The sequence below is a fragment of the Dromiciops gliroides genome, chromosome 5 (genome assembly GCF_019393635.1).
Source record: "Dromiciops gliroides isolate mDroGli1 chromosome 5, mDroGli1.pri, whole genome shotgun sequence".
Taxonomy (NCBI): domain Eukaryota; kingdom Metazoa; phylum Chordata; class Mammalia; order Microbiotheria; family Microbiotheriidae; genus Dromiciops; species Dromiciops gliroides.
This window is the reverse complement of record NC_057865.1, coordinates 115,338,491-115,351,019: the sequence shown is the minus strand read 5'-3', so window position 1 is coordinate 115,351,019 and position 12,529 is coordinate 115,338,491. Positions and strand designations below refer to the sequence as shown.

Sequence of the window (12,529 nt, the reverse complement as noted above, 5' to 3'; positions counted from 1 at the left end):
CCTATGTTGGCATTGGTTTCCTTATCTACAAAATAGTGATAATAATAGCACCTAACTCCAGTTGCATATTGTAAAGATCAGATGAAATAATAATTACAAAAGGCTTAGCATATAGCCTAGCACACAGTGGGAGCTATATAAATTTTAATTATTTTATCACTATTGTCATCAATTCTGACGTTTTCATTAAGGCCCAGAAAGATTAAGTGATTTGGCCAAGGTCAGTAAGTAAGTAGCAAGGCTTTGTCCTGTGACTCCAAATTCAGTGGTCTTCATCTATATTGTACTTCTTCTAAACCAGTCAGTAAACATTTATTAAGCACCTGCATTGTGCTAAGTGTTTAAGGCACTGTGCTAAGGGCTGGTTGAAATATGTATTAAATATGCTATTTAGGGGAGGAGAGAGAGACATACAGTTTGGGTGTGGTTTTTATGTCACTATTTAAATTTTAAATATAAATCCCACTCATGTTTAGATCTGCCTTCCATCTGAACGTTTTAGCTTGTAAATATTTTGAGAAAGAACTTTATTCTGACTTGGAGTCATGAAAAGGAACCATAAAACCTTGTGATATTTAACTAATCTCTGTTATAGGGAGAGAAATACAGAGAAATAGGGTTATTTTAAAGATATGAATTGTAAAACTTAATTCATAGCAACCTGGAATGAGAATATCCTATTTAAAAGGACCTAAAATCAGTCATACTGAAAAATCATAACTCTGAGACCTCTATTTAGGGACTAGCTCTTAGAGCCATCTGTAAGATGAGGAAATTAGATGAGATAACCTCTGAGCTCCCTTTTAGCTTTAGATTGAAGAACCTGTGATCCATAAGATGTTTATAGTAATATCTACACTATCTTACACTGGAAAGAAAATAGTTCATAAGTTAAGTCATAACAAATGGGAACTGGTAGTTTTGGTAGTTACCAAACACAGATAGATAGTAGCCCAGGACAGTTAAAAAAAATACAAACAGATATAGGGGTTCTGGGGAGCAGTGTTCAGCATTGGTTATGTCAGTAGCTTCTATTGCTTTCAATAAAAGCTGTTGTACAACTTGGAGAAAATCTTTAGCTTTTTAATCAAAACTTTGCTCCCACTGGAAAATGAAATCTGGGGCAGTATTTTAAAAACAACCATTGTCTTTGTTAAAGTGTTTTTAATATTTTTGTTTTTCATGACACTCTGTGGTGGTTTTCTTGAATTTTAAAACGAAACCACAGGTCCTCTGAAATTCTAAAAAGTATGCATAATCACATTAACTCCTTAACATGTTGACAAAAACGTACTAAAATAAATTTTTTTCTTCATGCAGATGTGTATGGATTCTGAAAAACACATGATCTATACTTTTGGTGGAAGAATTTTGACTTGTAATGGCAGTGTAGATGACAGTAGAGCCAGTGAACCTCAATTCAGTGGTTTATTTGCTTTTAACTGCCAATGTCAAACATGGAAACTTCTTCGAGAGGATTCTTGTAATGCTGGACCTGAAGACATCCAGTCCCGAATAGGACACTGCATGCTTTTCCACTCAGTAAGGACAATGAAGATTATAATACAAAATCTTTAATGTTTGTTTCACTTTAGTCAGAAAAGGGTAGAATCTCTTTCATTTTGTATAACAAATTTAAAATTCCTTTCTAATATGAACATAAATAATGGGTGCAGCTGTGATTTTTCTTTAGTTTTGGCATTTATTCTAGTAACTTCAGAGTGAAAAAAAAGTCCCATTTATTCAAGAGTTCATTATTTGCCTATGTGGGACCTTACCTGTGTGGCCCAGGGACTTCTAGTTAGTTATCATTCTCTACTTCTACAGTTAGGAATTCTAAGATTAAACTTCATTGTTACCCATCTGATCATAGGAACTATTTCCCCTTTCCATTTTAATGCTAATGAAAGGGAACAGTAAATTATCTGCTACTCTTAATGATTTTCACCATTTCTCTCCCTCTTACAATTTTTATTTCTATCCTTCTGGAGGAATTGCTGCATATAACTTTATAGTCTTAAAGAGTTGCCTAGGATACTGAGAAATTGTGACTAGCTCGTCCATGGTCATGCAAATAATACTGTAACAGAACCTGAACCTAGGCTTTTCATGACTCCAAGGTATAGACTCTCTTCACGGTGCCAGACTCCCTGTCTGCTCTGCTCTGAGTATAAAAATGTGTAAAAATTGGCTCTATACAGATTGAACCCGTGGATCTCCAACTCACTGCTTACTAGATGGAGCTCTTCTCAAACATTAATCAGAACTAGTTGGGTTTAAAAAAATTTTTTTTAGAACTAGTTTCTTAAAGGTCTGTTCACTAAAGAATAAGTGCTTGTGAACTGATTTTCAGCTGTCGTGCTCCATCACTGCTTCCTTCTGTCTTCACTCGTTTTCCCCTGTTTTTTGTTTGTAATTTTCAGAAAAATCGTTGCTTATATGTGTTTGGTGGTCAGAGATCAAAAACCTACTTGAATGATTTCTTCAGTTATGACGTAGACAATGACCATGTGGACATTATATCAGATGGCACCAAGAAAGACTCTGGGATGGGTAAGAGATTTTATTTAACTTTCTTGTCTTGAGTGGTGGGGATGGAAAATGAATTTTCTGAGAATAGAAGGGATATGAAAGTTCCTACATTACTTTCTTGCTTTTGTTAGCATAAAAAGAATTTTTGAACATGCATAAATATAGTTCTAATAGAGAACAGAGACTTTGTCTAGAACTAGTACCTAAACAGCTTTCTATGTTGTATATTTGCAGAGTTACAATAGGTGGCCATCTTAGCATCACCCTCTGGTTGTACCACAATGACCTTTCTAACCTGTTTTTCTTTTTTCTTTCCTTTTTTTTTTTTTTTTTTTGGTTGTTGTTGTTTGAGAAATTGCTAGAAGCCATAATTTACTTACCCACATCTCCCACCACCCAGCTACCTCTGACAGTCAAAATGAGTGCACTGCTAAAAGGTTTTGACTATTTCTTAAAAAAAAAAACTTCCCCAATAGACAAATTTAATCATTTAAGCGGGAATGAAACTTACTGGTTAGGTTGTTATGTGCAAAGAAACAAATGTTTTAATTAACGTTTTCCTTTTACAACCTTATCCTGTTACCACTCAAATACATCTTCACTGGTCTTATAGCCTGTTTTCTAAAGATGGTTCTTGTGTACTAAGGGAGAACTTGAAGAGGTTGCTACTCCTCTAAGACCTGTGTAATATGTTGGGATTTTTGGAGTTACAGATCATCATATTGTGTTAAAAGATGTTAGGATATGAAATTTCTGGAGGAGTCACCAGGGATTATAATAGTTACTCTAAGGATATTGTGGTGTTTAGTAATATTTTATATTTTTTAAATAGCAGTTTTGACAAGCACAGAAATCTAGTGTTGACACCTAATGAACCTTGACATATAAATTTTGCATCTGTGCCTCTGTTAAACATAAAAGAAAGCATAACATGTAATTTTCAACTCTATCTCTGACATAGTTTGTTATTTACCCTCTTATATCTTTATATATTTGTAGCTATAGATACAGATAGATAGATAGACATACACATACATATAACTTAAGTTATTGAGAGTCAAATTGTGTGTGTGTGTGTGTGTGTGTGTGTGTGTGTGTGTGTTCATAGACATAAAAAGGTTTGGTCACCTTCTGAGGCTTCCTGTGGTTTTCTGGTTTGTACTCTGTTAAACAAACAGTAATCTATAATATTCCTGAATGTGCTTGTACATTTTTTGTGGCAGATTATTTCCAGCAAACCTTTTTACAAAGTACATTTTATAAAATAGACAATAATTGTCATTTTTTTAAAATAAAATTTTTATTAATAGATTTTTTATATATATCACCAAAATTTCTCCCAGTTTGCCCTTTCCTCCTCCTTCCCCTTCCAGAGAGCCATATCATAAAGCACATAATATTTTAAAGGGAAAAAAGAGAGAGAGAAAAATCAACTAAACTATTCCATACCTAGAAAAATTCTGAAAATATGTGCAGAATACTACAGCTGTGAACTTCCCAACTCTGCAAACTGCAAACGAGTGGGTATATTCTTCTATCTTCTTTTTAGTCATGATGGTTATTTATAATTTTGCAGCATTCACTTTTGTTCTTTCCATTTACATTGTTGTAGTCATTGAATATATTTTTTTCTTGGCTCTGCTTATTTCATTTTATATTATTTCATGAAAAACTTCCATGCTTCTCTGTATTCATTGCATTTATCATTTCTTACAGCACAGTAAAATTCCATTACATTGTTCCACAATTTGTTTAGTCATTTTCCACTTGATGGATATCTACTTTGTTTCTAATTCTTTATTATTACAAAAAAATGCTACTACAAATATATTTTGGCATATATAAGGACTTTTTTCTTTTTATGGCTTCTTTGATGTATAAATCCAGTAATAGAATCTGAGTCAAAGCATAGAGACATTTTATTTATTTTACTTACATAAGTTCAAATTGCTTTCCAAAATGGTTGTACCAATTCACAGCTCCACCAACAATGCACCATTGTGCCTATCTTCCCACAATGTCTCCCAACATTAATTATTGCCTCCTTTTGTAGTTTTTGCTAATTTTCAGAGTACTGTTTATATGTTGTCATTTATTAATAGAAAGATAGGTCTTTGGACATTGGCATTACAATCTCGACCTTGACTTTTTTTTACTAGTTTTGTTGTCTCTCTATTTACATTGGCTACAGTCATATATGTGGGTTTTTTTTTCCTTTGTTGTCTTTCTTCTACTTCATTTCATATGAGATTTCCTGTTTGTTAGTCATATTCTTACTACCTTGTGGTGCAGTCACATTCCATTCTCCTGTGCCATATAATTTGTTCAGCCATTTCTCAGGCTTTGTGTACGTATTTTTCTTTGCCATTTTTTTTTTTTCATTTTGCAAATAACCCTGCTGTGAACATATTTTTACATATGGGTCTTTTCTTGCCAGAAGTAACAGAGCCAGAAATAGGAATTTTTGTGCCTGGGGCAACCACTACAAACTACACTCAGACCAAGCAGCTAAAAAAGTACCTTTGATTATAGGGCAGGGTGGTAGACACCACTCCATGGAGGTAGAAGGACTCAGGAATGATGAGTATGATATGGAGAACAGGAAGCCAGGAAACTTTAATAGCTTCCTATTTTAATTGGTTACTTTTAATAATTAGTTGCTGAAGTCATTTTACTTTTGTATTTGTATACCAAATACCTGGCACATAATAGAGGCTTAACAAATGTTTGTTGATTGGGCAACTAGGTGGCACAGTGGATGAAGCATAGGCCCTGAATCCAGGAGGACCTGAGTTCAAATCTGGCCTCAGACACTTGACTTTTACTAGCTGTGTGACCCTGGGCAAGTCACTTAACCCTCATTGGCCCCCCCCACCCAAATGTTTGTCGATTGTTATTAATAGTTTCTTCCAATTTGACATTTAAGAAGTCAGCCTAGGTGTGGGTAGTATGGTATCCCCTATAGCAGGATTTTTAAAACTTTTTCCACTTGCAACCCCTTTTTGCCCAAGAAATTTTTTCATGACCCTGGATATATAAAATAGGAGGCATAACCTTTTACTATTGACAAATTTTTTGCCACCCCCCCACGTTCAGTTACGCAATCCCCTATGGGGTTCCAACTCAACAGTTTAAGAAGCTAGGACCTATAGCAAATAGATGCTTTGGGGGAAATTGCCAAAATAGGGCCTGAAGTCTTCCCAAAACTGTCAAAAAAAAAAAAATTAGAGCTGAAGAGGACTTTAGGAATTATCTAGCTTTAAAACTCTTATTTTTATCACGGACGACCTCTTTGCCATCTTTTCTCAGAATAATGTTTTAAAATGCATAAAATAAAAAGTTACAAAAGAACTCAGTTATATTTAAGTATAGTTATCAGGTTATTTGAAATTAAAAGTTCACAGATCCTAAATTAAGAATCCCTGATAAAGTCCCCGTTCTTCATTTTACGAAAAAGAAAATTGAAAGTCTGGAAGAGAAATGATGGGACCAAGGCCCTGGAAAGGCCATATAGACATTGAAGCCCTCTCTTGCTCCTTACCTTTGAGGTAGAACCAACTAACAAACCAAACCACATTGCCTGAAACATAGTAAGCCCTTGTTAGTGCTTGTTGATTATAACTGATTGATTTCGTAAAGTAGCATCAGATTTTTTACTGTTTAATCAACATATGTAATGTGTAGTAAAGAGTTAACATTTTCCATACACTATCTAATTTTTTATTCTGCTTTGCTATTTCCAGGGTTATCAAGTAAAGTAACTATTACATTTTCATGAACAAATTTTAAATTGCTAGCCACTTTATAAAGTGAGCAAATGTGAATACATATATATCCCAGCGATCCATTCTTCAATTTAGAGATACAAATTGTTTACTAAATTTGGTTTGGGTTACTTGCAGACTTGGGGGTATTTTCCTGTTAGGAGAACATATATTTTATTATTAAAAGACTCTTTGTTATTGCAATTTCATATTTTTTGCACAGACTTAGAGCTAGAAGTGGGGGAGCACATATCATCTAGTTCAGGTCCTTCATTTTTCGTGTGTGGTTTTGTTTTTTTCGTTTTTGGTGAGGCAATTGGGGTTAAGTGACTTTCCTAGGGTCACACAGCCAGTAAGTGTTAAGTGTCTGAGGCCAGATTTGAACTCAGGTCCTCCTGACTCCAGGGCTGGTGCTCTATCCACTGCGCCATCTAGCTGCCCCTCTTTCATTTTTCAAATAAAGAAACTGAGGCCAAAGAAGTTATGAGCTGTCTATGGTAATACATGTCACACTCAGTGAGAGATTTAGTACTTATTCTTTTCCACTGCAACCATACAGTGCCTCTCCAGTTGACTGACACTTGATCATATCTACTAAAGATATCCTATGTTTTGTACACCTAAGTGACATTGAGCAAAAATTTGTTTAACTTCTTTTCAGGAAATAAATACTAAGCTAAGTTAAGAGAAAAATAAAAAGTAGTGTAAGATTTCCTTGGGAAAATGTGATACATATATAAAAAAAAATCTGCTATGATTAATGGTGTTTTTGTTGTTACATACAAACTAAATTTTTGTGAATCATTTTAAAAGTTGTAAATCACTTTAAAAACACTAGGGAGGGGCAGCTAGATGGCACAGTGGATAGAGCACCGGCCCTGGAGTCAGGAGTACCTGAGTTCAAACCCAGCCTCAGACACTTAACACTTACTAGCTGTGTGATCCTGGGCAAGTCACTTAACCCTAATTGCCTCACTAAACAAAACAAAACAAAACACTAGGAAAACTTTGCTCTTTGAAGCTGTAGTCCCAAATACGGGGTGTGTACATCTCTGGGTTTGTACAAAGTGATCTGTTGTGGCATGGGAAGAAAATATTAGAACTCCATATTACAGTTTGCTTGTGCCAAGTTTAGTTGATGTATAGATTATATTTTCTCGTAACTAAACTGGCCCTTATAACTAAATGCTTAAAAAGATTTCCTGAAAAGAAACTGCAGGTTGAAGCTAATACTAATAAAGCAAGCACAACTGAACAAGAAAACAGAACACTTTTCAATATTCTACTATCACATCCCTACAAGTCATGATCATAATCATGATCTAAGCATCTGACAAGATATAGGATAAAAAAAATTTAAGTCATCAAGAAAATTGTTTGAAATAAGCATTTACATCCACTATCATTTGATGGACATTACCCTAAGTGTACATTGTGATATTAGCTAGTGATAATATGAAGCCATTATAATTTAGAAGATATTTAAAACCAAACATTTGTTACTGAAATGATGTATTTAACCTATGAAAATTCTCATATCTGTACATTTTAAACTATTTGGACACAACGTTTTTAGCTTGCTTAAAATTTTTCTAAAAGATTTTTAATGATTAAAAAAATACAAAATCTTAATACTTTCTAATTAATATTTATTTATTTATTTTGTGGGGCAATGAGGGTTAAGTGACTTGCCATGGGTCACATAGCTAGTAAGTGTCAAGTGTCTGAGGTCAAATCTGAACTCAGGTCCTCCTGAATTCAGGGTTAGTGCTTTATCCACTGTGCCACCTAGCTGCCCCTGTAATTAACTTTTTTTTTTTTTTAGTGAGGCAATTGGGGTTAAGTGACTTGTCCAGAGTCACACAGCTAGTAAGTATTAAGTGTCTTAGGCCGGATTTGAACTCAGGTACTCCTGACTCCAGAGCTGGTACTCTATCCACTGCACCACCTAGCTACCCCTGTAATTAACTTTTAAGAACATCTGAGTCCCAGAAGAAAAATTTCACACCAAAAAACCTGAATGCTATATTTCAGGGAATAATGTAAGACTGTTCAGACACTCAGAATATGGATAACAAAATATCGGTCCACACATTGCTGTCAGAGAAAAGTCCTGTGCTTAACCCAAAGACATGGAGTTGCTACATTTAACATTTCAGTGAGAAACAGCACATTTTACAAGCAAGTAGGAGAAAGCTCTTCAATTGTAAAGGAAAGGAAATGTGAATATACACAGGATTATTCCACAGTCATAAGCAATTGCAGAAGGAAATGAAATAGTATATGCTGAATATTCTGGGTGCAATACAAAATGATTTACCGTGAAAACCTAAGTCTAATGATCAATTTAAAAAGATTTTGGGGGGGAGAATGAGGGGTGGGGCAGTGGGGGGGGGTCACACAGCTAGTAAGTGTCAAGTTTCTGAGGCAGGATTTGAACTCAGGTCTTCCTGAATCCAGGGCTGGTGCTTTATCTACTGTGCCACCTAGCTGCCCCAGAAGATAATTTTTCAAAATGTTATTTGAAGCATTCCTTCATTAGAAATCACGAACCTGAGTAAAACGTTTTATTTGCAAACAATGATTAAGGAAGGAATGGGCAATGAGATCAGTAATCTTATTATTTTGTTGTTGTTCTTTAAAAGAGAGTGAGAAAGATTGACCTGTAGGATAAAAGAAAGAACAAGGAGAAATTTCAGAGGATTACAAAAAAGTATAGAGGTAGACTTAAGTTGGACTTAAACCAGGAGAAGCAAAGGTAAAAGAAACAAACTAAAGTAATATGCACTCATTTCCCTGAGTGGAATTCAGTGGTTTTGATACATAAATAGGAGGTGGATGACAGAAAAAGTTGCTATATCCCTACCAATTTTGTGACCTGGACAGTGAAAGTATGGTGATTCCCATAGTACCTTGACAAAAGGGATTGGGTTGGTACTGAAGGGAGAATAGGAGAATGGGAGAGGTGGTAGGTAGAGAGGGAAGATTGAAACTAATGGAATGGCAGGAAGAATATTCTTACTCCCTTGTGGGAGATGAAATACTATTGAAGAGTACTCCAGTGGGGCAAGTGATATGCATGCAGTGGAAAACAGGAATCTCATCATGTATTTAACATGGGGTGTGGGGGTATGTTATGCAGTGGGAGGATACTTTCTCTCATTAGTGTCTCCATATGGAGTATCCCACCCCAGCAAAAGAGATATTTCAGTTCTTATGGGCAGCTGGTACTTGGAATGGTGAGAGGTAGAAGAGAGGCCTTAGAGTCAAGTAATTAGATGATGTGGCCTTTAGGAAACTAATTTTTCACAGTAGAGGCAAGGGATCAGGCTGGACTGCACAATTTGGGAAATGGTAATTTCTACCAATAGACACTGTTTGCATCTGACGTTTAAAGAACAAATAGAAATATAACCAAAATTTTTTTTTAAAGATTATGAACCAAAACAAAAATTCAGAATAGACAAAAAAGAAAGAGAAATAATAAAGAGAACAAAATAAAAACCAAAGGTCTTGGAAAAGGGCTTAGCAAAAGAAATTTAACAGTAACAGGTTGGAGGTGAAGTAAGATTTTGAACTAAACATGAGGGAAGAAATGGAACCCCCCAAAAACAACAACACCCAGGAAGAAATCAGTCAACAGGGAAAAGGGTAAGCATTCAGGAATAGGTACTAAGAAAGAAGAAAGCCTGTGGGGATAAATTAAAATCAAATTAATAATTGAAAATTACTTTACAAAAGGGAAGATTTTTAAAAAGTAGCAATACTTAAGAAACCAGTGGGGGAAAGCAGAAACTTTACAATCACTACTAAAGTGTGAATGGATAAAAACAATTGAATAAAAAATAAAGAGAATCAAAAGGAAAAGCTAGGACAGAATTTGTTCTGCGTCATTTGAATCTCAAATAGCAAGAGGAATTGCAATCAAGCTATCAGATGAAGACAAAAATTTGAAGTATCAACTGAAATATATTATGCTTTAAAAAACCATAAACAATGAGCCAACATCAACACTAAACATATGCTCCAGATAACATAGCATCTAAATTCATAAAAATAAAGGTAACTGAATTGACAAAAGATATGGTCACAGAGCAGTAGGTACCTTTAATATTTATTTCTCAGATTTGGACAAATCTGTCAGTAAGGTAAAAGGAAAAATATAGAATTGGATGAACCATTGCAGATTGTAAAGCTTTGTAAACCCATGTTTTGTGAATGGTAATATATTTCTTAACAGCCCATGATGTCTTTACTAAAATAGACTATGGGGGCAACTAGGTGGCACAGTGGATAAAGCACGGGCCCTGGATTCAGAAAGACCTGAGTTCAAATCCAGCCGCAGACACTTGACACTTATTAGCTGTGTGACCCTGGGCAAGTCACTTAATCCTCATTGCCCCCACCAAAATTAATAAATAAATAAATAGATAGATAGATAAATAAATAAATAGGCTATATACTGGGACACAGAACCATAAAAAAGGAATAGTACTCACATTCTTTATATAACATAACCCAATGAAAAGTCATTAATATGGGAGCAAAAGCAAAAGAAACAGACCTAACTGGACATGTAATAACTTAAATCAATAAACCTTTAATCTAATGACCCCCCCCCCAAAAAAAAAGTTAAGTCTGAGTACCTACTATACACAATTTTATCTCAGCAAAATGAAAAATTAAAAGAGATGGCTATTGACAAAATTTTAAAATACATGAATTAACAGAGTTGCAAAAAGAGGGTATATTTAGCCTGCAGAAGAGAAGATTTGGATAATAGGAAACATTTTCGCCTTCAAATACTTGAAGAATTATTTTGTAGGGTGAAAAATGAGGCTTCTGCTTACCTCCAACAAGTAGAACTAGAAATAACGGATAACAGTTTCAAGGAAACACAATTTTGTTCAGTGTCAAAAAAGAAGAGAGTACATAACAGTTGCTTTATCTAAAAAATGAAATGGGCTTCCTCATCCATAGTGAGTTTTCATTAAATTGAAAGAGAGGCCCGGATGCCTATTTTTTTGTTGATTTTGTTTAGGAGTGATTTCATCTTTCAGGTACTCTCAAGACCTTGATGATCAGGTAAAGCACTTCATACATCCAGGAGTGGTTTAGATTAGGTGAATTCTTAAATTTGAAGATTATCTGATTCTATTTCAGAAACTTTTCCAAAGTAGCTTTTATCTCTTCCAGAAGAGACCTTTTTAATATAATTTTTAAGCAGAAAACTTAGAGGCGTTTAAAATATAGATTTATAATTACTTTATGGCAAACCTTTTCAAACGTATTTTATCAGTTTTTGTTAGTTTGGTGCCTCAATTCCAAATATGAGTTAATTATATGATAGGAACATTTCATACTAAAAAAAATACATTTGGTCATGTTCTTAGACTTCTGGAAATGTAATTGATATTTTAAGTATTGCCACTCCAGATCACAGCCATAATTGGGTATATTTTAGACATTGTACAATGGTTCATGAAAAACATCTTTGATCTAGGACCTCAAGAATGTGGAGTCACCTTAACAGCACCTTCAGTTTGTTTGATAATCCCTATTTAAGGGATTCAGAGTGCTTAATTTCTACCGAATCCCTGTTGAGTAGATAGAAGGCAGAGAGTGTTTTTATAATTAAGCTAATGGGTTTTATGCATCTTCAGTATTTTGCATTAATAATTTTTTGTTAAGTGAACATTAGGGGAAAAAATAAACCTTTGTAGTTAACTTGAAAGTATGTATAGAGAAAAAAAAATATTTAAGAAAATTAAAATGAGCTGACCCAGAATAGTAACAAAGCCAATTCATAGTTATTCAAATAGGTAGAGTGATAACTCTTAGTGTTTGGAAGTCCCTAGATCAAAGTCCTCTATCACCATGTAGTGGGAGTGCAGGTGGGTTGTATGTGTGTGTATGTGTGAATGATGGTGAAGAAATGGAATTCCACCCTTGTCTTGTATCCTAAAGCTATACTGGGAGTTTGGAAACCTTTGTATCATATTCTGAATTTCTCCAGAATTGTAAGGAGTTCAGGGCATCCTTTGTTTGTAAAGTGCTATTACCAGTGCCATAATTGAGAAGCTTGTTTTATTCCTCTATCCCCAAAAGAATTGGTAGAGTCTCTAATTTGTGTACACAAAAATCAGAGACTACAGAACCTGATTATCTTATGGTTCTGGATTTAGGGGAGAAGGAAATTTCATTATTTCTGGGTTGTATGAACCACAGGATGG

General features: G+C 34.7%; 1 protein-coding gene across 8 annotated transcripts in view; it reads left to right on the top strand.

Moving 5' to 3' along the window:
- Nucleotides 1-12,529, top strand: part of MKLN1 (muskelin 1) — a 387,994-nt gene that overhangs the window by 332,332 nt on the left and 43,133 nt on the right. For all 8 annotated transcript variants that reach the window (XM_043966412.1, XM_043966411.1, XM_043966413.1 and 5 more), the window contains 2 exons: nucleotides 1,321-1,542; nucleotides 2,424-2,553. In XM_043966412.1, the coding sequence (XP_043822347.1) occupies nucleotides 1,321-1,542; nucleotides 2,424-2,553 (352 nt within the window). The remainder of the gene's footprint in view (nucleotides 1-1,320; nucleotides 1,543-2,423; nucleotides 2,554-12,529) is intronic.